This window comes from Vipera ursinii, assembly GCF_947247035.1.
Source record: "Vipera ursinii genome assembly, chromosome: 2".
Classification (NCBI taxonomy): Eukaryota; Metazoa; Chordata; class Lepidosauria; order Squamata; family Viperidae; genus Vipera; species Vipera ursinii.
This window is the reverse complement of record NC_139513.1, coordinates 232,829,975-232,854,583: the sequence shown is the minus strand read 5'-3', so window position 1 is coordinate 232,854,583 and position 24,609 is coordinate 232,829,975. Positions and strand designations below refer to the sequence as shown.

The 24,609-nt window shown below is 40.2% G+C and overlaps 1 protein-coding gene across 3 annotated transcripts in view; it reads right to left on the bottom strand.

Annotated features, from left to right (window-relative positions):
* Positions 1-14,218, bottom strand: part of DAPK1 (death associated protein kinase 1) — a 77,939-nt gene extending 63,721 nt beyond the window's left edge. For 2 of the 3 annotated variants that reach the window (XM_083351982.1, XM_083351984.1), the window contains exons 1-2: positions 13,705-14,207; positions 13,051-13,233 (exon numbers count right to left, since the gene is read on the bottom strand). In XM_083351982.1, coding sequence (XP_083208108.1) covers positions 13,051-13,112 — 62 coding nt within the window. In that variant the 5' untranslated portion in view covers positions 13,113-13,233; positions 13,705-14,207. Of the gene's footprint in view, positions 1-13,050; positions 13,234-13,704 lie in introns of all 3 variants that reach the window. The other variant, XM_083351983.1, reaches the window with a different exon arrangement.
* Positions 14,219-24,609: the final 10,391 nt, after the last annotated feature.

Sequence of the window (24,609 nt, the reverse complement as noted above, 5' to 3'; positions counted from 1 at the left end):
GTCGGCATTCCCTGACCGGAGGCACCCTGAGGAGGCCCTCTCTGTGGGAACGCACAGGGCGGAGGGGAGTTGACGCCGGCAGCAGGTGGTCCCCGAGGTAACCCGGACCCATGCCATGTAGGGACTTAAAGATCATAACCAAGACCTTGAACCTCACCCGGAAGACAACTGGTAACCAATGCAGCTCGCGGAGCAAAGGTGTAACATGGGAGTACCGGGAAACTCCCAAGACAACTCTTGCGGCCGCATTCTGTACCAGTTGGAGCCTCCGAGTGGTCTTCAAGGGAAGCCCCATGTAGAGAGCATTACAGTAGTCAAGGCGAGAGGCCACGAGCGCATGAGTGACCGTGCACAGGGCATCCCGGTCCAGATAGGGCCGCAACTGGCGCACCAGGCGAACCTGGGCAAAAGCCCCCCTAGTCACGGCCACCACATGATCTTCCAGGGTAAGCCGTGAATCTAGGAGGACTCCCAAGTTGCGAGCCCTATCCACGGGGGGTAAGAGCTCACCCCCCATAGAAAGAGATGGAACATTTTGAATGTCCCGGGATGCCGGAATGCACAGCCACTCAGTCTTGTCAGGGTTGAGTTGAAGTCTGTTCCTCCCCATCCAGACCCGAACCGCCTCCAGGCAACGGGACATCACAGCGAGGGCATCACTGGGGTGGTTTGGGGTCGAAAAGAAAAGTTGGGTATCATCGGCATATTGATGATACCCAACTCCAAAACCACGAATGATCTCACCCAGCGGTTTCATATAGATGTTGAACAGGAGAGGCGAGAGAACCGACCCCTGAGGAACTCCACAAACGAGAGACCTAGGGGCCGATCTCTGCCCCCCTGCCAACACCGACTGCAAGCGTCCCAGGAGATAGGAGGAGAACCACCGAAAAACTGTGCCTCCCACTCCCAATCCCCTGAGACGCCGCAGCAAGATACCATGGTCGATGGTATTGAAAGCCGCCGAGAGGTCTAATAGGACTAGGACAGAGGAATATCCCCTGTCCCGAGCCCTCCAGAGATCATTCACCAGAGCGACCAATGCCGTCTCCGTGCTGTACCCGGGCCTGAAACCCGATTGGTAGGGGTCCAAATAATCCGCTTCATCCAGGACCAGAGGGAGCTGATGCGCCACCACACTCTCAACAACCTTCGCAAGAAAGCAAAGGTTGGAGACTGGACGAAAGTTGTTCAATACAGCTGGGTCCAAGGCAGGCTTCTTGAGGAGAGGTCTCACCACCGCCTCCTTCAAGACGGTGGGGAAATAACCCTCACTCAAAGAAGCAGATATAACCTCCTGGAGCCAGCCTCGTGTCCTCTCCCTAGCTGCATAAACCAGCCAGGAAGGGCACGGGTCCAACAAACATGTGGAGGAGCTCAGCCTCCCCATAATCCTGTCCACTTCATCAGGGGTCACAGAATCAAACTCTTCCCAGGTAACATTGACAAGACCGCTCGTGTCCTGATCGCCAGACTCTGCCCAGTTGGAGTCCAAACCGGTCCGAATCCGAGCGATTTTATCCGACAGATGTTGACTAAATTCCTCGGCACGACCCTGCAAGGGATCCTCCCTCACCTCCTGATTAAGAAGTGAGCGAGTCACCCTAAACAGGGCGGCCGGGCGATTATCTGCGGACGCGATGAGGGTAGAGAAGTAGTTACACCTCGCCACCCTCATCGCTGCGAGATAAGACCTAATATAGGTTCTTAACCGCAACCGGTCGGGTTCGGATCGGCTCGACCTCCAACAGCTCTCTAGGCCCCGTTTCCGACGCTTCATCTCCCGGAGCTCCACGGAAAACCATGGAGCTCGCTGGGATCTGCGCCGGGTCAGGGGCCGCAAGGGTACAACCCGGTCAAGTGCCTCAGTGGCTGCCCTTTCCCAGGCTTCCACTAAGGCATCCGCCGAGCTGTGAGCAATGGAGGCAGGTGGGGACCCCAGCGCTGCTTGGAATCTATCAGGATCCATTAAGCGTCTGGGGCGGTACCATCTGATTGGCTCCGTATCCCCACGGCGGGGGGTGGCAAAACGGAAGACCATCCGCAGGAGATGATGATCGGTCCATGACAGGGGCATAATAATTATAGTTGTAAGTCAAGGACTATCTGCATTTGTTTAGATCAGCAAGTAGTAAATTCTAGATTCTAGAATATATCTGTTCATGGAACAGGAATATAGCTTGCAATACAAATAGGAATTCATAATCAAATTATAGAGAGACCTTGAATTACAATTGTAATTGAGCCTGGAATTACAGTCATAAGAAATGCCAGTCATTAAGTTTAAGTTTAAGTTTATTGAATTTATATACCGCCCTTTTCCCGTAGGACTCAGGGCGGTTAACAAAGTATTTAAAAACATCAATACAATACAAGAGTTAAAAACAGTTAAAATAATAAAATTTGATCCCTGAGGGGGAAAAAAAACCTCTCAGCCTCTTAAGGGAGCTCCAGTTAAGGGAGCTTTGCCCCATTTTATGACCTTTCTTGCCACAATTATTAAGTGAATCTGGCTTCCCCATTGACTTTGCTTGCCTGGAGGTCAGAAAAGATGACATGATCCCGGGACACTGCAATGGTCATAAATAGAGGACAAGAAAATCCTGCTGATGATGTTACCTAGTCTGGTAACCGAACGTTCAGAAAATAAATTGAAACAAGCTTGGAGAGGAAAAGCACTGCCAAAATCTAAAACCCGAGCTACTAGTATTTAAGTTGCCAAGTGTCTGGATTTTTTATATATATACATATTAATTTTTTTATAATCACAAATGCTTAATATTCTATAAGCAACGTACAGTCTGGGTTTCCAACATTTAACATTAAGCAGTTCACTACATGACCACACCTCTTTTATTTGTGGTGGTCATTAAGTGAATTACTGCAGCTAAGTAACTGCCATGGTCAGTAAGCAAATTCATTGTCAACAAGGGACATTTTTTACCACAAACCACAAATATGGGTTTCTGGGAAAAAAGCATTGTAAATTGTGGTCACATGACTGGGGATGCTCCAAATGGTCGTAAAAGCATGCCAGTTGCCGAGCACTCAAAGTTCAATCACATGGCAATGAGTGGGTGGAAGGGCTGTCGGAAATTTGAATCTGGGTTGTAAATAGACCTGGGGAGGTCTGCTGTAACTTCCAAATGTCACTAAGAAATTTGTATTTGGTATGTTATATATGACCTAAATGAATTTTGCATTTTGGGAAGGTAAATTATGTGCTTGTTTTTCATATTTTAAGATATACTTTCTGGGTCCTAGGGACAAAAGGGATATTGGACGCTTGCGTAATATTAGGCATCAAACATTCGATCTACTATACTATTCCCAATAATAAGTTTTGCAGTTTTTGGAATCAATGTATCCCAGCAGATTTTTTATTAATGTCACATAGAATGGTACCATGCCTTTAGCAATCCCCCTTCCTGATTGCTATTTGTTAAAAATGGATACACAGCAGTAAAACTAGTTAGGCTTTTAGCCTAATTTATTCTCAAATTCAGAGCACGGGTGTGGGGGGATGGGTGGGGAGGTGGAGAGGAAGGATAAATTATATTAGAAAATAAAATGCACTTTGCTATTGAGGTGAGGATTATACATACATTTCTGCTATTGCCAATCATTAGTAGATACAACCTTTGTTATCTTTAGACATAACCACATAATAATGAATGTGGTTCTATATGTAAGATCATTTTGTGAGTAGCAATGCAAAACACAACACTGCCAGGTGCCCATCATACAATTTGAACAGTAGAACAAATTTGAAATTTCATACTATAAATATTCCTCTAAATTTCGTTTATTATTCAAGCATTCAAGAACCAAATTTCAGCTGTTGTAAGGACAAAAATGAAAAACACCCATCAACAACAAATGTTAATATTTCAAACTAGTACCTTCCAACAAAAATTTCTTCTATTAAACTTAGCATTATGTACTAGTATTAGTATTATAGAGAAGTGGAAGAAAACCAGGAAGTAATCCTCTTTTATTTATTTAGACATCTCTTTTTACAGCTATATAATTTATACTCTGCCTTTTATTATTTTCACAAATAACCCAAGGCAGTGAACACATCCAGCACATTTTCCTCCTCCTATTTTCCCCACAACAATCCTGTGAGACGAGTTGGGCTGTGAAGTGAGATGACCTTGGATAATGACTGGCTCAAAATCACCCAGCTGGGTTTCATGGCTAAGGCAGGACTTGAACACACAGTCTTTTGCTTTCTAGCTAGATACCTTAATCACTAGACCAAACTGACAGCTCTTCTGCTTACAGATTGTCCTCAACTTACAACCATTCATTCAGCAACCATTTGAAGATACAGCAATGCTGAACAAAGGGACTTATGACCTATCCCTGAAATTACAGCCCTTGCAGCACCCCAGGCTCAAAATTTGGGTGCTCTGTAGCCTGCCTTTACTTAAGACTGCAGGGGCACTTCAATTCACCCCACCTACCTCCCCACAATCTATGCCATTTGGACTCCTTGCACTCTGTGGCCCCTGTCAATCTAGCTGATCTTTGCCACCTTGTTTCCATTGATAACCAAGCATGCCTGACCTCGCCCTTTGTGAAGCAGCTGCTGGCACATGATACTTCCTTCCCAAGGTCATGCATGGCAGTTTCCTTGTAACACCTGGGGAAGATGGCCTCAGGTGGCAAGGAGCTGCCTTGTAAAGAGCCATGGCAGATACACCTCAGTAGAAGCAAGAAGACGGTGAAGGTCAGTTGGGGTGACGGGCAGTGAGGGCAGCTCGGCTCTCTGGGCTTCCGGGGGCAACTGTTGTGCCATGCTCTTGGGGCTTCCTGGAATGCTACAGCTTTGTGCTATGCTGCTGGGGCTCGCGAGGTGCAGCTGTGTTGTGCTGCACTACTGGGCTCAGTAGCTGAGGCTTCGAAGGGTAGCTGCAATTTTGTGTCGCTCTGGGGACCAGAACCTTCTTGCCCCAGACCCAAGGTATGCCAAGAAGCCCGAGACACAGTGTAGCAGATAACCCCAGTGTCAGTTTTGGGGCTGCTTTTTGCCCCACTAGGCGGGGTGCAGGGGGACTAAATGGACAGGGACAGTGGCGAGATAAGCAGTGGGGGCAGTTGAAGTTAGTCCCTTATTTTACCCAGCCTTGCAGCTGCAAGGAACCAAGCCCTAAATGCATGAATTGGGTAGGTACTTATAAGTAGGTATTTATAACCAGTCAAATTTATTTAACAACGGCAAAGGGGAGTGTTGGGACTGCTGTCACTAAACAATTCAGTCATGTGACATTGCACTTTATGATCGCATTTTTAGCAGTGAAAATTTTGGTCCCAATTGTCATCATATGTCAAGGACTGCCTCTGCTTCTAAAAACGTCAATTTACTGCTCAAGAAGTCTTTTTAAGAAATTTCTATAATGCTTATGAAAGCAAAGCATATTTAATATATCATTTAATCAGAACAGATAAACACTGTCAGGGCAAACAGATAAAATATTAAATAAATACACAAGCAATCACTCAGCTACTGGAAGCTGTAACTTAGGTTCCCACTGTTAATTCAATAATCGGAAAAAGTGGCTTTAAACAAAACAACCTTATTGTGCTGAATATATATGGGGAATGGCAGTCAGCACATTCTGGGAAACACTAAGATAAGTCCTGACTCTTTATGAAAAGTAAAGACGAAAGGTCAGATAGACAAAAGTGAAGACTTTTCTCATATAATGTTAAGAAAAATAGAGATACTGATAACTGGCAGCAAATATTTTAATTATGTCCAAAGGAGTATATGCATGCACTTTTATACAGCTAATTACTAGAACAAAAAACACATCTTTTTTTTCTGATCCAAATGTCATTTTTCCCCCCAAAGCCCATTTCATATTGTATTCATTTTATTTAATCAAGCAATGCATACCTAGAAATAGAGTATTTTTCCACTGAAAATTTTCATCTCACCTTGCTGGCACAAGACCTACTTTCTTGAGAAAGCATTCATGCATGGATAAAATCCATTCAGACAGAAAATGTTTCTGCTACAGGCAAGAAAGATGCCATCATATTTTACCTTGCCTATCAAGAAAAAAAATATTCCCATCCATGATGTTTGTTAAAGGGAAATTCATGAATATACACAAGAAAGTTTATCTCTATAAATATGAGCTTCTCTGTACCACTTCTTAAAATATCTACCCATTATTAAATCCACAAGAAATTATGTCATGCAGCTTTAACCCAGAAAGAGCTTTTACTGGATTTCTTTCAAATAAAAGTGAAATAGATTAAAAGTGAAATATTTTTTAAAATTTATGCAGAAACCTAATTATGCACTTGATACACCTAACAATTATAATTTCATTCAATGGGCTTCAGACTTTGCTTTCATTTTAACACTAAATATAGCTAACTTCAACTTAGTCAATTTTAAAAAAAGCCACTACCATAAATTATAAGTTAAAACTGGTTTCTATCAATAAAGCATAATTAACATTACATAGAAATTCTGTCTAGTTTTGGCCACGGGCTACAATTAATCTAAAATGGAAAAAGGTTTCAAGTCTTGGTATATAACTATACCAGAGGAGGCAGGAATATGCAATATGAACGTCCAATATTGTGTCTGGTGGGGCTCATTCATGTTACCTTAGTAAAACCAGTGGTTGAAAACAGTACACCAAAGCACTGCATTTGAATATCATGTCTACTTTAATTTTTCCATCTGTTCAGCAGTACAAATTATATGTTACTACTGTAATTATAGTTTGTAATTCTGTATAGATTCTGCTTTGCAAATTTGATCGTTAACTATACTTTGTCAATATGGACCTCACATCGAACTATAACTAAAAATCAGGAATTCATTAGATGTAAAAAGCATAAGAATGAGCAATTTACAAGTTTGGTAAGCTTAGGCATTCTGCTCTGATATAGCTACCAGAAGAGAATATAATACTTCCAACTAAATTCTGCTTCTGTTAAATATAGCTTACTGAAAGAATCAAATTTCATATTACCCTGTAATAAAATTCAGTCATGATTTATGAAATTTAATTCCTTATATAAGCCACTTTATCCAACTTTTAACATAGCACTAATCTCTTTGTACATTTTTATAGGTTGGATGAGAGATATCAATCCACATAGATTACCATCCTTCCTTTTTTGTAACCTGGAGGTGAAAAACAAGGGAACAAAATGTTTTTGGCTCAACCTCTCACTAAGTTTTGTCCCATTAGATTACAGACATTCATCTCTTTTTCTACCTTCATACTGTAAAACAACATCAGCTTGGAAAGAACATTTTGTCCCAAATTTGAAACAAAAGATATTTCAGGTGCATCCCTTTCCAGTTCTATTCTGATTGATTGATACTATTTTTTGCAGTCTTTTTTGCAAGTATCAAAGTGAGGACCTGCAATTTCCCCAAATATTGGACTTGCAACTAGAATCTATTTTTAGCATTTTCTTATTTCATATGCTTATTATATACCATTACATTTCCCAAATATCAATTAGTCAAGACTATTTCAGTCCAGTGAAATTGAAAATGATACCACTCTAATTGTATGAAGCAAAGGATGAATGGCATTCTAGGGCAAGTCACATTATATTAAATATCAGAATATAATCAGCAACACTTAAAATGAAGATCTAATAATCTTATCCATGGTTTCAAGGATTTATATATCTGCTTGCATTCTAGTATGCTATACGTAGTATATATCTGAATTTACACAGCATTTCCCCATTTATTATTTCATAGCATTTGTATACAACTCCAGTCATCAACTCCAGGCAGATGACACTTCAACTCACAACACGTATCAGAAAAGACATAAAATCCAAGAATCACCATAAAAACCATAAAGTAACACAACTGCCAGACACAGCAAGTAACAGCTTCTCTGATTCCAAATTTATGTTCCAAGACAATAGTTTTCGTCTCTTTCCTAACAGATGATTAGAACAAGGCATCTCTTCTCCTAGAGGAGGAAAAAGAATTCTGTTAGGTTGAGGAACCACAGAAAAGGCTTGCTGTCCTTCTGACCAGTTGTGCAGCATCTCTTCCTGCACAGAATGCACAGGATGGGATATTTGGAGAGGAAACAAGAATCTGAACCAAAAGGTTTTAATGGCAACTCTCTGAAGTGTATCCAGAAACTAGCAGCAAATGTACTTCCCACAATACTGCTATTATCCTGCTAAATATTGCCAAGTAATCTTCACAAGCAGACCCAAATATAGTAACACACCTTTGAAGTAAGTGATAAGGGTGTGAATAACTGGCACAGCATCTTCTCTGGGGACATCTGTATCTGCTGTATCAGTGAAGATGGCCAAAGTGTCTCCTGGCCATGGCCTCCAGCTGCTGCTTCTGCAAACTTGCTGTTGCAAGTTTGCAGAAGCCCCAAATGGCAAACCATGCCATTTTGCAGAGGAATGTGTTCCCCCCTGAGAGCTAAATTAATTCTAACCTAGCTCAAGGTTTCATCTTGTTGAAATATAATTGAAATTGAAACAAAGTATGCAGTATGACAAGCTAGCTGGATTCTGTAACTGGGGCATTTCTAGCACTGGAGAGTTCCCCTAAATAAAATATACAATATAAAACAGCATCACCAGTTTTCGAGATTTAAATGTTGGAAGAAGTACATTTCATAGAGTTCCTGCAATCCCATAGTTCAGGAGTCTCCAACCCCCAGTCCGTGGACCAGTACCGGATCACGGCATGCCAGCAACCGGGCCGCACAAACAAGCAAAGAAAGCCCCATCCGCGAGATGCAGGCAACACACAAAACCATGCACCCTCTGGTCCATGGAAAAACCTCTTCTCCATGGAACCGGTCCCTGGTGCCCAAAAGGCTGGGGACCTCTGCCATAGTTGACTTGCAATTCTACATGGCTACTAGTATTTTGGAATTCTGATATTAGCACACATGGGTCAAGTAGTACCAACAATTGACTGGACTAGTATTTTCCCCCCAGATTACTACCATTTATATTATTCACATTATCCTTCTCCTTTTCTTCTACTCCTTAACATTGTTTTATCTCAAAGTTAAAAACTAGAACAAAATTAGTGTAAAGTTTGCATTAAAAAGTCATTTGATGTGCATGTACTAAATCAAATGAAGAAACACTGATATGAAGCAAGCTCTCCTCTAAATGAAGCAGCTTGCCTTTAGAAAATTGGGTGCTGTATTGTTTTACAGCAACGAGCAAGAGATTCAAAGGGAGCTTGTTACAGTTTAAGCCCATGTATGATCTCTGCACTTAACTAATTTCAATCTATTTGCAATAATTGGCAGGGAACTGCCACTAAGGATTAGACTACAGGTATAGGAAACAGTATCTCTATTTGCCTCCAACAACTTGTATTTGGAGAAATGGCCTATGTGTATATCTGATTGTACAAACTTTATTTCTATTCAGATGTGAGACAGAATCTAGCGTGAACTGACATAACTCAGACTATGTCAAACTGCTGGCCTGTGGGTCGGATGCATCATGCATCCCTAAAATGAAAATTCTATATAGGTATTTCATACACACTGAACCAGTGATCTTGTAGTTTTACTTTCTTGAAATACAGATAGTTCTCGATTTAACAACACTTTTCAGTGACCATTCAAAGTTATGACAGAACTGAACAAGGAGACTTACAGATGGTCCACAAAATTGTGTCCTTGAAGGGCCACTGCAGTCATGTGATCATGACTGAGACACTTGGCATGAGACCGCAAATGGCAATCACATGATCTCACACTTAACAACCAAACTGGATTCTCTTAACAATGGCAAATGGAACTGCTGTTTTAAGTTGGCATGGTCATGTGCATTTTATGACTGTGTTGCTTAGCAATGGAATTCCTGGTCCCAATTTCTGTTGTTAACCAAACACTACCAGTAGAAGGTATTTCAGATACAAGTTATTTAAACTATTTCACTTCAGGTTAATCTTAAAGTTTCAAGGTCAACATAATACTGCCTTTAATGTTAAGCCACCTTCATGGGAACAAATTCTTGGGCTGTTTTGATCCAAGGATAATTTAAAAAAAAGTATTACAAGAATGTAGCACTCTGGCAACTACATATATAGTCCCTGAAACAGTATAGCATATAAAAGAAACCAGCGAATACAGTATTTAAAATGTACAGTCACACTGTTCATAACCACAAAGGACAGAATGCAACAGAGAAGGAATGCATGTATTTCATAATAATTTCCTCTTAAATGGAACCCAAATCTTTTTTGGTCTTGTACAATGTATTGGTTGCTTATAACTGTTGTTTAAGTCAGCTTTGCTGGCTGAGGAATTCTGGGAGTTGAAGACCACAAGTCTTAAAGTTGCCAAGGTTGAGGACCCCTGGTTTAAGTGACAAGCAAGGGGGTACTAATTATTTTGCTCATATGGCTGTGGGTTCAAATCACTGTTATAGAATGTTAACTACACATTCATTATCACCATTTAGAGCCATAAAATTATACTGAGGTAAAATGATTGGTGATACAAGTCAGTATAAAAGCAAGTTGTAAGTTCTCAGACAACTTTTTAAAATGTCCCATAGAGGTTAATAGACAAATTTCCACTTAATAAAATGTACACATTTTACTTACTCATATATTGTCTTTTAAGTTAAGATACGTTTTGCAGTTTTGGCATGCTTACAGCAAATCAGCATCAGTTAATTTTAAAGAAGAAAAAGTTATATACCTCACTACAAATTTTGCAGCAGTTAAGAAAAAGAAACCCAAAGTATTATTTTTGGCAAATTAACATTTTTTATCCTAATATATAGAACCCAAGGATCTCCTATTTAATACATTCTGGATTTCAAATCCTTTTCTTACATTAATTCTGTATACATTTAACACTATTACAATTCATTCTCATTACTATTCTAAATTAGTATTAGACTCCTGGCAACAATTTGAAATTCTTAAAACAGTGCTCAGTGCTTAAAACAGCCCTACAATTATCTTGTAGATTATAATTAGCTGCATATTGCATATAAATAACAATGAATAAAATGCTATAAGTTTATTTTTACTTTCACAATAGGCTGTAATTTTCTGTAGAAATTTATTTGAATGATGTCAGAATGCAAGTTAATCATCTAGTTGCCGTTTTCTTATTAATTTGGAGGAGGCTTAGATTTTCCCCTGTAGCTACAGAACAAGCAGTGTACAATCAGTTCACAACACATACAGTAAAACTATTGCCTGCTCCAAAATAATTTGAGTGTTGAGATTAAAAGTCAAAAAATGTCTTTCTTTGCATTATAATTGAACATAAAAAGGGGGAAAAAACCTCAGGCCTCAAGCCATTGATGACTCTTGGCAATTTCCTGGTTAAGTCCTTGCTATGGCATTCTTTCTCAGGCTGAGAGAAAGTGACTGGTTTCTAGCTTGGTGGCTTTAACCACTACACTGAATTGGTCTCTTAATTGTATAGAACTCAAAATATAAATTCAAGAGGACCATAATTTAAACACATCCTCAAAAAAGTCCTATAAATCACAATTACTAAAGGGTTGATTTGAACCCATGTCCACATTTACATAGCTCATTAGTCCAACAGCTAGAAGTCTTTCTGTAAGTTGGTCTATTTGTTCTGTTTACATTATTGTTTCCCTGTGAGTTTTTGCTTTGCTTTGCATGGCATACAAATTGCTAAACTGGTTCTCAATAATCTTGCCAACCTTCATACCATTTTTATTATGGCTTGGAAATCACAGCAAACTTTCAATCTAAACGTTCTTTACAGGTTGATTATGAGGGTATATGAGAACTGTAATACTTGAGATGGAAGCATTTACTGTTCACTTAGGGATTTTACTGAAAGCTTAAACACTACTTTAACAACTAGAACGTAATACACTTTAAAACAAATGCAGTTGAGCAATTAAACTTGGAGATTTAAAACAAAATGGAACTAAAATCAGCAGTCAACAGTTTTGTTTATCCTATCACAAAGCTATGGTACACCCCCAGCATGCTCTAATGTTCAACTAACAAGCTTTATGTGTTAAAGCTGCACTGTATAATAATAATTCATTTGATCTGGCATTTGGAAAGGAAACTCGGAAATTGTTTGGGAATTATCAAGTGTCATCAAAATGAATAACATTAAAAATTATTTGGATTCAGAATCTACCATATTAAGGCTTAAGATGCAACTGAATAGGTGCTACCACATCCATTAATAATCCACTGCTGAGGTTGGGATCAAGCAATCCGGTCTTATAATTAGTTACTATCAGCGTAAAACAAACATAGAGGTGACAATTTCAATGTTTTTCAATTCAGTATTTTTCATCGAAGCAGGTTTCTTGGAATCTTTTTTTTTTTGAGGTAAGTTCATCAGAATATTGAGTTTTTCCTCAGGAAAAATGCCTACATAACACCAGTATCAGTGCTCAGTACCCAGCCACACAACATAATACATTTCACTGGGGTCTAATGCAGCGTTTCCCAACCTTAGGAACTTGAAGATGCGTGGACTTCAACTCCCAGAATTCCCCAGCCAGCTGGCTGGGGAATTCTGGGAGTTGAAGTCCACGCATCTTCAAGTTCCTAAGGTTGGGAAACGCTGGTCTAATGATCCCCTCTTAAAAGGCATGCAGCTGCTAAAAGATACCATATTTCTTAATCTGCAGCATTTAAGCAGCTCATTGGAATGCATGCATGAATGGTAAACACATTTACAGTTCAGTCCTGTGACTTTGTTCCTACAATATATTATCTTGGTCAACTGAAGTAGAGTTTAGTCAATTAACCCAAATTTCTGGGTTCACATGCCACACAGAAACAGCAATCTATCAAGCAGCCTGATTACACATTCCACAGAAGGCTAAAATGCACTTAGCCGGTTCACAGTTTACTGTTGTGGTGTGCATGCCACCGATTGGTTCCCACGTCCTGTTGTGGTCACCATAACCTTCAGCCTTATTCCCAACCCAAAACGACTTGCTCTGTGGGTCTCATTGTCCCCAAGGATTTTTTTTTAATCAATCGAAGCCATCCAGTCCATGTACTTTCCTCCCAACAGGTTACTCTACCTTCCAAGTTCCTCTCCAATCTCGTAGTGATCCTCCAGGTTTTCTTGCCGGAAGACGGTCATGATAAATAGCTGTGGCTGCTCAGAAGGGAAAGCCCACAACCAGCTTCCACCGCCTTTGCCTTTCAACTCATCACCTCCACCTTGGTAGGATCTTCCAGGACTTCACGCATGGCCGCTAGCTCTGGAGAAGAGACACAGAAAAGCAAGGGGGCCGAGTTAAAATGCCCATGTTTGCAGGAAGGGTGCGGTTACAGTCCCTCGTTTTCTCCCTGCAACAGAAGGTCCGTACACCAAGCCGGCAGCGCCTCTAAGCAAGCAGGGTTGGGAAACGGGAGCCAGAGAGCAGCTCTGCCGGTCCCGGGTGGCCGCCGGCTTGGTTAACTTCGCTCTCTAAAAATCGCCGGGCCTGGGCTGCCAATACGGCTCCCAACCTATGGAAGCCGCCGGTGTCCTCTCCCCTCCGCCTGCCTTGTCCAAGCGACAGCCTCTCCCCCTTGCCTGGAGCTGCGAAATGGAGAGACCAGAAAAGAAGTCACCCTTTTTGACTCAGAACAACGCCTCGCCGAGGGGGGGGGGAGAGGGAGGCAGGAGAGCGAGGGAAAGCAAGGCGCCTCCTCAACTCCGCGCGCCGCTTTTCTCGCGCGCATCTCACCTTGTTCCCCGCACGGCAAGCAGGAGCACCACAAAAGCCACCATTTCACCTGAGCCAGGAGCCTGGAGCCGCACGGACGCCACATTCCTCAGCAACTCCCCCTTCCGTTACCCGGTCAACTAGGACGTGCAACCGGGAGGAGCCGCCGCCGCCGCCGCCTCAAATCCGCCTGCTCGGCTGTCGAAGAAATCCAGCTGGCCAGGCGCGGCGGGCATTCCCCTTCGCCCTGCCGGGGAGGGGCGCAAAGAGCCTTGGCGCTTTTCCTCTTTGGCCCTTTGCTCTCGCCTGGAAGGCCTCGCCCCCACTCTCCGCCCCCGGCGCTGGCGAAGGAGGGAAACCCCCCGACTCGTCTGGCGGAGCCGCCGCCGCCGCCGCCGCAGGGGGGGAGGAGGGGAGGCGCGCCGGGAACCTCTCCTCGGCGCCGGGAGCTTCCTTCTGGCTGGGGCAGCGAGAGACCGGGGAGAAAACCCGCCCCTCCAGCTCGCTCACTCACCCGCCGCTTGGCTCGCGCTCCCTTTTCCGGCCACCGACCTCCCTTTTCTTAATAGCTCGCACTCTTCGGAGCCGAGCAAGGGAAAAAAAAACCACTCCGGCAAGCGGCCAATGGGAAAGCCGCGGAGCTTTACACCCCTCCCTCTCCCGCTCACGACCAGCCCACGCCAGCGGTGAGCACGGGGGGGGGGGAGTGGGGAGAAAGGGAAATGCGGCTCGTGCGCACGCACGCACGCACGCACGCACGCGGGGTGGGGGTGGGGGGCGACAAAGGCGTGCAGGTGTAGTCGGGCTGCCCTTTTGGGTCTCGTGGGGGCGGCTTGGAAGGCGTCGGGACCTCCCCGGTGCCAGGTTAGCGCCCGAGTCAGAAGAATTGCGGCTTAATCCCGTTCGGAGGGCTTTTGCAGAGGTTAATGGACAGTATGTAAGTACTGCCCACCCTTCTCTAACCGGCGCCTTCCAGTTGGATTCCCAGCTACCCAAAAACCGCCAGGCGTGAAGCTAGTTGGGCATCGAGGGGGGGGGGGGACGGACCTTGAACGCATTGGGAAGGCTCCCGGTTCCGAAGGTTTCCCAAACGGGGCTTGTTAAGATCACACACAGGGAAAAATGAGTTGTAAAGCATCCGCAGGTATAGCAGGCAGCAGGTGTGGAGCTCTCCTGGGTCATGATTGTGGCGCCTTATCCAAAAGTTTTTGGATGTGTGTGTGTGTGGTTTGCCAAAGAGAAATTTCCCTATTGAGGTTTTTTTTTATTTTTTTATTTATTTATTTTATTTTAATTCCATTTATATCCCGCCCTTCTCCGAAGAATCAGGGCGGCTTACAAGCTTAGCAGTATCCCCCAAAAGGCAACTGGACTTTGTTTTTTCCTTGGAGACCATCCAAGAAGCTTCTTCAGAGCTGATGGATGGGAGGAGAAACAACTTCAAGAAAAAAAACAAAGTCCAGTTGCCTTTTGGGGAAAAAAAGGACTTTAAGGGTAACCCTGACCTGGATGACTGAGAATCTCCATTGACTTCCTGATCAAGAGTGATTATCTGACAATTGCTCTATTCTGTAGCGGTGAAATGATATGTAAATGACTAATATGTGAATTACTTTATAGGACTTAATCCCCACTTTTTCATCTTTAACCGAGGAGCTAATCTTGGGGGCATCACTAATGAAACCACCATAATTATATATGTCTCCATGGAAAAATATAGCATTATAGTGCCTGTAAATTTTTTGAAGGGTGTTTTTTTCCATGTTGGAATCATTATCTGTTGGGTTGTCTGTAACCAGACTGAAATTGTGTGTTGTGGTCAAATTGAATGCCAATATAATCGTATGCTGAAATTCATTGGCTCATTTCTGAACTCAGTTCTAATTGTTGGGACCCATGCCTGGAATCACAGCACTTGAAGAAAGAATTTCACCTCATCTATTCCACAAAAGCTCTTGCACAAAATCCTTGCATGCTACACTTTTGTCATGCCTGTTCAGAGGTGGTCACTTCAAACAATAGGTAAAATTTTTAGTTTTGGGAAGCCTGTTGCTAATTTCTTAACCTTTCCAGTCTCCCCTTGGACTTTGTTTTCCTATATATCCACTGTTTTGTCCTGTAATTTTATGTCTGATAAATACATACTCTTTGTGTTGCTGGTTCTAGTTTTGCTGCTTTTAATTAGTTCTCTTTTTTCCCTAAAGTTATATATGGTATTTTTATCTTCTGCTTTTGTTGTACTTTACTTTGAAAGCAAACAATAAATTGTTTTGAAAATTATTCTGAAGATCAGAAAGTCACTTTGTTGCGGTTTATAAACCTCACTTATGGTAAAACTCCTATCCATGGAAATGCACATCTAAGTTTCCCCAAGTTTGGGATGTGCATTTGTTAATGCACCCTGATGCAATTAAAAAAGGTTTGATAAGATACCAAGTTTGGGTTGAGCCATTTCTCAAATGACCACAGCATTTTTTTTATTGAAAAGTTTTAAAATACAATTTTCCTTTAAAAATCCCCTTCCCCCTCCCTCCTCCCCCCTGATGCACCCTGATGCAACTAAAAAAGGTTTGATAAGATACCAAGTTTGGGTTGAGCCATTTCTCAAATGACCACAGCATTTTAAAAGTTAATGCAAGAAAATGATATTCTTAATTAGTTTTCAATTAAAGTAAACGATGTAAAAATTTGAGCAAAACAAATGCAGCCTAGTGAACCTCTCATATTGACAGAAAAGAATTTTAAATTGCCAAAACAAAACCAAGAGAACTGCCTAGAATTACATGTAGCCTGCTCTTCCAGCTGGCTTATATAATATGCTGCAACTTTTAATATGAGTCAAGACTCGGGAAGGGAAACTAGACTGAAGGATCTAAATATATCCTTAATTATACAGCAATATTGCAATATTTATTATGTTTTGCATTGTAGTACCAAAATTTAAAAGTGTCAATGTGAGCTTTTTCTTCCTTAGTATTCCATATGCTTCTGCACTGTAAATCTTAGATAAATATTGTTCAGTATTACTAAATGCAATTCCAGCAGTTGCAGCAAATTTAACAGTTTTTTTTCCTTTTACATTTGACACTGCTTTGCAGACTATACATATCTCGAAAGGAACTCATAACCCATAACCCTTGATCTAATCAAAAGCTAATCTTCAAGGGCAAGAAACAATCCAATAATTATATATCTTCCTGGTTTTGCATACAAGAATTCTAGTTCTGACTTTATATGTACGTTCCCTCTCAATAGTCTTCCACGTTACTGCTTACTTGGGTAAGGAGAAATACACTGGATCAGGGTCTATAGAAGAAATATCTTTAAAATGTTTTGCCATCTTAGCAATGTTAGCAAATCACTGAACTGTGAAGTAGAACATTTAGTTGCCTCTAATTTTAACCCTCTTTCCCTTTATAGAATTCTGGTGTACAGATTAATTCAGGAAAGTGAAGTTAATGTGGAAACAAAGACCTGTCATTGGCAAAAGATTTAGACCTGATAGACTGTGGTTTGCTTAACCCTAATGTTGAATAAGGCACAACCTTGATTCACACACCATAATAAAGCACAAGGAAATAAATCACATATTGATCCAAACAAAAATATGAATCCATCAATCTTATATTGAACTTTAGCAGACATGGTATAGAACTTTTTTGCACGCTTATGAAGTGATGAATACTGAAGCAAATATGCTTCTGTGCATGTACTGTAAATAAGTGCATGTGTATCTTTTTCTGCAACTTTTAAAAATATTTTATTATTTTTTTATAATTACAAATCTTTAGTGCTTGGTAAACAATGTGTTGTCTGAGTCCACATATTTAGCTTAATAATACATCTTAAATTCCTACTCTACTCTTTTTCTAGCCATAGGTAAAATGTATCCTATGTTTGAAAGTATTCTATATCTTCTTTCCCTTTCATTTTCAATGTAAGCGTGTCCATTTCCGCACAGTCCAAAATTTTCTTAATTATCTCTTTTTCAGCTGGTATTTCTTCATTTTTCCAATGCTGTGCAAATGTAATTCTCGCTGCTGTTAGTACATGTAATTAAATGCACACATTCTTTATCACAATTTTCTGAGGTTATACCTAAAAGAAATAATTCCGGTTTAAAATCTACATGTTTTTTTAACATTTTCTGTAACCACTTCTCAAAATTCTTCTATCTTTGTCAATAATTTAGAGCTTGTTTCCAACAGGTTTTCTAGTATAAATATCAAATCATCCGCAAATGGTTGTAGTTTATATTTTTTTGTCTTTTATCTCCATTCCTTTAATTTATGAGTCCTGTCTGACATTTCTATTCTATTCTATTTTTCTGTTTTTTATGTTTTTCTGCAACTTTTAAGTAAGCCCAATCATATTTGAGTTCTTCCAAATGGTTTGCAAGATCATATGCCCCAAGTCAGATGCTTAATGATTATATTACCTTGCAAAATAAAATACATATTTTGCCCTAAATTAAAATGCCTGAACTATTCAGGGTACTCATACTATCATCATACTGTGTTTCCCCATTTTAATTATTGTATTCATTGTTTTTTTATTTTTTAAATTTTATTTGCCACTTGGTCACTTGGTGAGATGGACAGCCAAAGAAAAACAAGCAAGCAAGCAAACAAATATTATGTGCCTGCCCTTGGAAAGTGCCTGAAAGCTGGTGCAAAATGTGGCAATATGGGCAGTTTATGTGTGCCTCTAAAAAAGGATAGTACATTGGACAGCCCTTCATTGGCTGTCACTTGCTTCCAGGTCCATTTGAAGTTGCTGGTTTCGACCTTTACAGCCCTACATAGCATGGGGCCAGGTTATCTGAGGGTTTGCCTCTCTCCAATTACCTCTACCTGTCCCATCAGATCCTGCAGGAGAGGCATGTTGCGGATCCCATCTGCAAGGGAGTTCCATCTGATGAGACCTAGGAAATTAGCCTTTATATATATATATATATTCCCTCTTGTGATTTTCCTTTGTTTATGTTCATAGTTTTTAACTGGCTTTATAGAAAGTTTTCATTGCATGCCAGTCACCTGGTGTGAGATGGGCAGCCATATAAATTTGACTAGCCAATAAATTCTCAAAAGTTATAATTGTTTGGTTTTTCCTGCTGCTGTTGTACTATCTTTTCCGAGGCTTAGTTCTATTTTTACCATATTGAGGTTCTTTCAGTCAGTAAAGATTTATAGGCAGCTAATGGCCAAAAGAAGAAATCTGAGCTGAACTAGTAATGCTTTGGTAATTAAATGGACCTTTTTTGTTTGAAGGATTGTGATCTATACCAAAGAGAGAGATAACTAGCTGCAATGGCAATAATAAAAACTTTTCAACAACATGCAATAGCAGCCTGTACTTCTAGAATAAAGGTCGGACATTGATAGCTTCCACTCTAAAGTTCAAGACTATTGTCGACATTTATTTGCATCACATGGAAAGTATTCTTGTATTAGATTTAAGCAGATATAAGCCCAGTTCAGATAATTCTTTATCTGATCTCAATCAATCCTTAATCCATGGCCTTTCACAAATATTCTGCAACATTTTCTGACAGCAGTCAATTCTAACCTTGCCAGTCAAGAAATATGGGAAATAAGATATGACTAGTCCTAAAGTTGTGCCATTGCTGTAGAAAATCAGTTCAGTATGAGTTGCATGTTGATAGATTTATTTGTGGCATACTTCTACATATATAAAGGGCCCGATATGTTAATGATTCTGGTTGTTCCTGTTTTGGGATTTCTGTGATTTTAACTACCAGATTGTCTTGTTCTACCTGGTTGATCTTCTGATCCACTGGTGCCCCCAATGTTTCATAAGAATATAATTTACCACCTTTTCGTAATACATTTTGCTGCATAAAGTTACAGTAAATAACATGCTGAAGAGCTGTGGCTTAGATTATGAAAAAGTGAAACAGTTTATCTTACTTGATTGCAGAATGGTATCTCAATAACCAGAAAGATTGGCAAGGGTGAGCAAATACTGTATAGCAAATTGCTTTTTCATTCCTTAATAATTACTCTGTGTTCATTTATTGTATTCCTTGTGATGCCTTCAATAGCCTGATAGAATTAGCCATTTTCCATGCGTAATTTTCTGGATAAAAAAAATTTAAATGCTGTTGCTGCTGTTGTTATAAGATGTATTCCATAGGCCCATAAGAACTGCCAAGAACCTAATGTGGTCTCCTGCGGAATTTCCAAATTGCATGTTAGTCTTTCCCCGAAAAAGGTTGGAGGTAGCAGAAGAATGCATTTTCCCCATAGGGTTTTTGTTCAGCCTTTCTAACTTCTAAGCGCAGCTAAGGTTAGCAAGAAAGAACTGAAAAGGGGATTGTTGGAACAGATGATATATTTTAATATTAATGATTTGATTTTTGATTTTATTAGATTTATATACCGCCCTTTCCCGAAGGACTCAGGGCAGTTTACAGGGCATTTTAAAATCACTCCAATATAAAATACAAAGTTAAAAGACAGGATAAAAATGCCTAAAAATATTATAGTAAAAATAGCAGTGACATTATGGCAGTATAATGATAAGGATCAAGCTTGCCTCTCTTATTTGGATATATTAGAAAATAGATTCAGTATGGAAATATTACATAAAATTATTTGTTTTAACAGCTTCTGTCTTTCTTACATTTGTTTAGTACTCCATCATCCTCTCTTACTGTATTTCTCAACCTTGGTAACTTTTAAGAAGTGTGGAGTTCAAGTCCCTGAATTCCCCAGAAAGCAGGGAATTATGGGAGTTGAAGTCTACACAACATCAAGGTTGCTGAGGTTAAGAAACACTACCAGGATGAAGCAACTGCATCCAAGATAGAGTTATTGAGTAACATATTTTTCACTAGCTGTCACTGAGGTTTATGTGCCAAATTAACCAAGACACTTAAATTGAGAGCTAAAAATCTGCGCTGATTCTGCCACTCCTTGGGATCACGAGAGCAAGGAATTTGGAACATGATTTGTTTTCTTTCATAGAAGTTAATGATTGCTTTTCATTTGCAAACAGGAATTGCTTGTGAAAAGGGTGGCTACATAATTCAACAAACTGATAAATAAATAAATTTCTACAACAAAAATTAAGACCAAGTACTTCCCAAGCTGTGAAACAATACTGTGAAGTCCATATCAGAATACATTAACTTCAGCTAAATGAGGCTGTAAGCTCTTGGAAAAAGAAAAGGTGAATCTGTGGTTCATTGCACTACAGTATTTCATTCCGGTTACGTAAACATGAATCAATGAGGCTAAGCTACTTCTATTTAATCTCTATCTTTGATAATTGCATAGAAGATAGTATTATTTTCCTCACCATCGTAACACACAGTTCCTTGGTGTAAAAAAAAATGCAGAATCTTTGCATTATATTGAAAAATGAAATATACAGAACTTTCTTATTTTAAGTTTGAACTACAACCTACAGATTTCTAGGGCAATTATATGATTATTCTGCCCAATGCTTAAAATAAGATTCAGGCACACATTCTTCAGTGAGAAGAATTTGGTTAACATTGTGTAGCAATTTCTATTCCCAACTGTTCTAGAACTGCTTGAAACCTTACAATGACTTATTAATTACACAGCATTCAATCTATCTGAAAGCTTTTGTATTTTGTGGCATAATATACTGAAATAAAGATTCCATTATCTTAACTAGGCAAATGATTTATAACCCTCTTCAGTATCACTTATGCACAATTTACATAGTAATCTTTATATACAAATAATAGGCTACCAGACACGTTACCTATTGTCTTTTCAGCACAACATCTGCTTTTGTGATTTGGGGGCTAGCCAACAAAGCAACACAATTTCATTTTATTTTTTGTTTTATTATGATGGGATTAAACTTTCTTGATTGTGAACAAATGGCATAATATTGGTTCATTACATTTATTTCCACTGAGCAAGAATATTCTTAGCTTATTACCTAGTGTGACAGATCTGGAATGTGACAAAGACCATATTTTTCCAAGATATTTCTTTATAAATTGTAATAACTTACCTGTGACTTGATGCGAGTGATGGTAATGATGTTATAAATTTATTATGGCTAACCACTTCAAAAAACTATGGAGGGCATACATTAGACTATACAGTTAAAACAATTAAAAACAACAATTCAGACTAAAAAGCCACATAACTATAAAAAAATCCAGGATCTCCAGAGACACACTAAGCCCCCAGTGCCAGGCCTTAAGAGCCTGGAGAAATCAGGAGAGAGGTATATACTGATTATCTTTGGAGAGCTGCTGCTCAGAAGGGCAGAGCAATGACAGAGAATGCCCACTTCCTTGGTCCCAGATGACAGCTTTTAACTGAATAATAGTATAGCCACTCTACCCAAATGTACCTAATGGGTAAATACTGTTGGAGACAGGTGGTCATGCTGATATCTAGACCCCGGGCCATTAAAGGCTTAATAGATGACAGCTAGCACCTTGAATTATCCTTGGAAGCCAACTTACTTGTCCATATTCCACATCACTGCAAACAAATGGATGATATAAAAATCAAGAGTTCTCAATTGAGACACAAATAGCTGGACTCAAATTGTAACATTTCAGACATATGCAAAGACCCCGACTCCTCAAAACCTCCATAATGTTGGGAAACGTGCAAGGAAAAAAAAAAGGAAAAGTAGCAATGAGGTGGATAGGCTTGATTAAGGTGATAATCAGAGCAACATTGGGAGATTAAAGGCCAAGTTGAAAACAGAACATCCTGTCCTATCTATGTGGCTGCTAAGAGTTAACACTGACTTGATCAGTGATGGAAAATTAGCACCAGTAGCTAATTTTTTGTTGCCCAGGCTCAGAATGGACTTCCGGAAGCGGCATCCACACAGAGAACCAGTTGTTCACATATCTGAATCCCACCACTGGACTTAATGGTATGTGAACATAAACAGAGCGAGTGTAGTGTGCTGGTAATTGTGTTGGACAGGCAGTGGGATACTGAGGTTCAAGAATCACCCTGGGCCACAGAAACCAAGTGGTTGACTTTGGGCTAGTCACTCACCCAAATCTCTTTTACAGGGTGGAAGACATGGAGGAAGGGAATACAGTAGTTGCATTCACTGCCTTGACCTGCCTGAATGAAAGGCTGGGTATATATATCTAATAGGTAAAGGGGTGCCTGTCACCAATTCAAAGTGTAATGAAATGTTACTATCATTACAAGTTTAGCACTCCTAGTAAGCCGAGAAAGGTATCACGGCATGTGGATACAGAGAATTGCATGTGAAGCTGAAACTTCTCTATACCTTTTTCTCTTCTGTAAGTTCTGCTATGAAAGTACCAGTATTTTTCATTAAGGAGTTTATATCATGCATAGACAACCAGTACCCTATGCCTCTGTCTAATTTCAAATACATTTTTTTCATGCTAGCAATTTAAACCTCAGGCAAAAGCAATTTACCCCTTTTCTTATGGTTTGCTATAAAATGTAAGAGAGAGATTCAAAGAGGAACCTAGAGACCATTGTCCCATCTGCTTGGAGATGTGGTTCCACATACTGCCTTCTTTTGGCCACACTTACCCTAGACCAGGGGTCCCCAACCCCTGGTCCATGGACCGGCACTGGGCCATGGCATGCCAGAAACTGGTCCATACAAACAAGCAAAGCCCAATCCGCAGGATGCAGGCAGTACATGAAACCATGCCCTCTCCGGTCTGCAGAAAAACCACTCTCCGTGGAACCAGTCCCTGGTGCTCAAAAGGTTGGGGACCTCTGCCCTAGAGATGCAATACAACTCCAAAGATTTCTGTTGTGGGAAGATGGCTCTTGACATTAAAAAAAATTGTCCATGGCCAGTATATCTAGTCAACTAAGAATTTAGCACTTAACCAGGATTGAGTTTTCTTTTGTTTGCAGTGGCTCTTTATTTATTCTCTCTTTCTATCTTTGTGAAATATATTGTGGCATAAACTATTTCTGTACTTTCAGGGCCATTAAGCAATAGTTTTCTCCTAAAGAGATAAATGCTTTTTGCAAGATAGCACTTCTGATCTGAAGATATATAGCCAGATGCCTCTTTTTTTTAAAGGCTGCTTTCTTCCCTTGCCATGGTGAAAGTCTCTTTTTGGGAAAGAGTTTGAGGATGGTTTTTGTCAATTAGGCCACACACATGGGTAGCAGACTTCAGGTTTGGATTTTCTTTCTTTAATCTGTAAATTAAAATTCATGTGGGGAAGAGATGTAGGATGAAATGTACCCTGATGAATTTATATCAATATATAAACAGTACTGGAAATGCCTATGTAATCTTTTCATTTCACCCACCATTGCTTATCAAGGTAGTTAGTACTGCTGAATCCACGGGACTTGCACAATTCTGGGAAATAAATCAAAATAGATCAATTGCATTACGCAGACTAAAAGGGCATTTTTGTTTTGTTTTGTGAAAAGTTACAGGGTTAGCATGACTTGCTGGTAGAGAAAAGCCTTTGATAACATGACACAGGAGAAGAAATGTTTACAAACCAATACAAAAGATCCCCCTATTTTATGCTATTTTTGTGACATTATGGAAGCTACAAAGGTCAAATCAGCAGCAAGGAAGTTAATATTTTTCAGGTTCAGAGTAGACATCCAGGGAAAATGCTGAATATGTGTATTTAAGGAAGATAAATATTATTTCATCTTAACACGAATATAGTTCCTTTCTCCTTTTTTTTTAGAACCCGGAAACAAAAGAAACTAAAAATCCACCAAAACAAAAATGATGCAGTGTTATCTTCCTTCTGCTTGTCCTTCCACAATATCTAATGAGATAGAGGCTATATCAGGGGTCTGCAACCTTGACAACTTTAAGACTTGTGGACTTCAGCTTCCAGAATTCCTCAGCCAGCATTGCTTGCTGAGGAATTCTGGGAGCTGAAGTCCAAGTTGTCAAGGTTGCAGACCCCTAGGC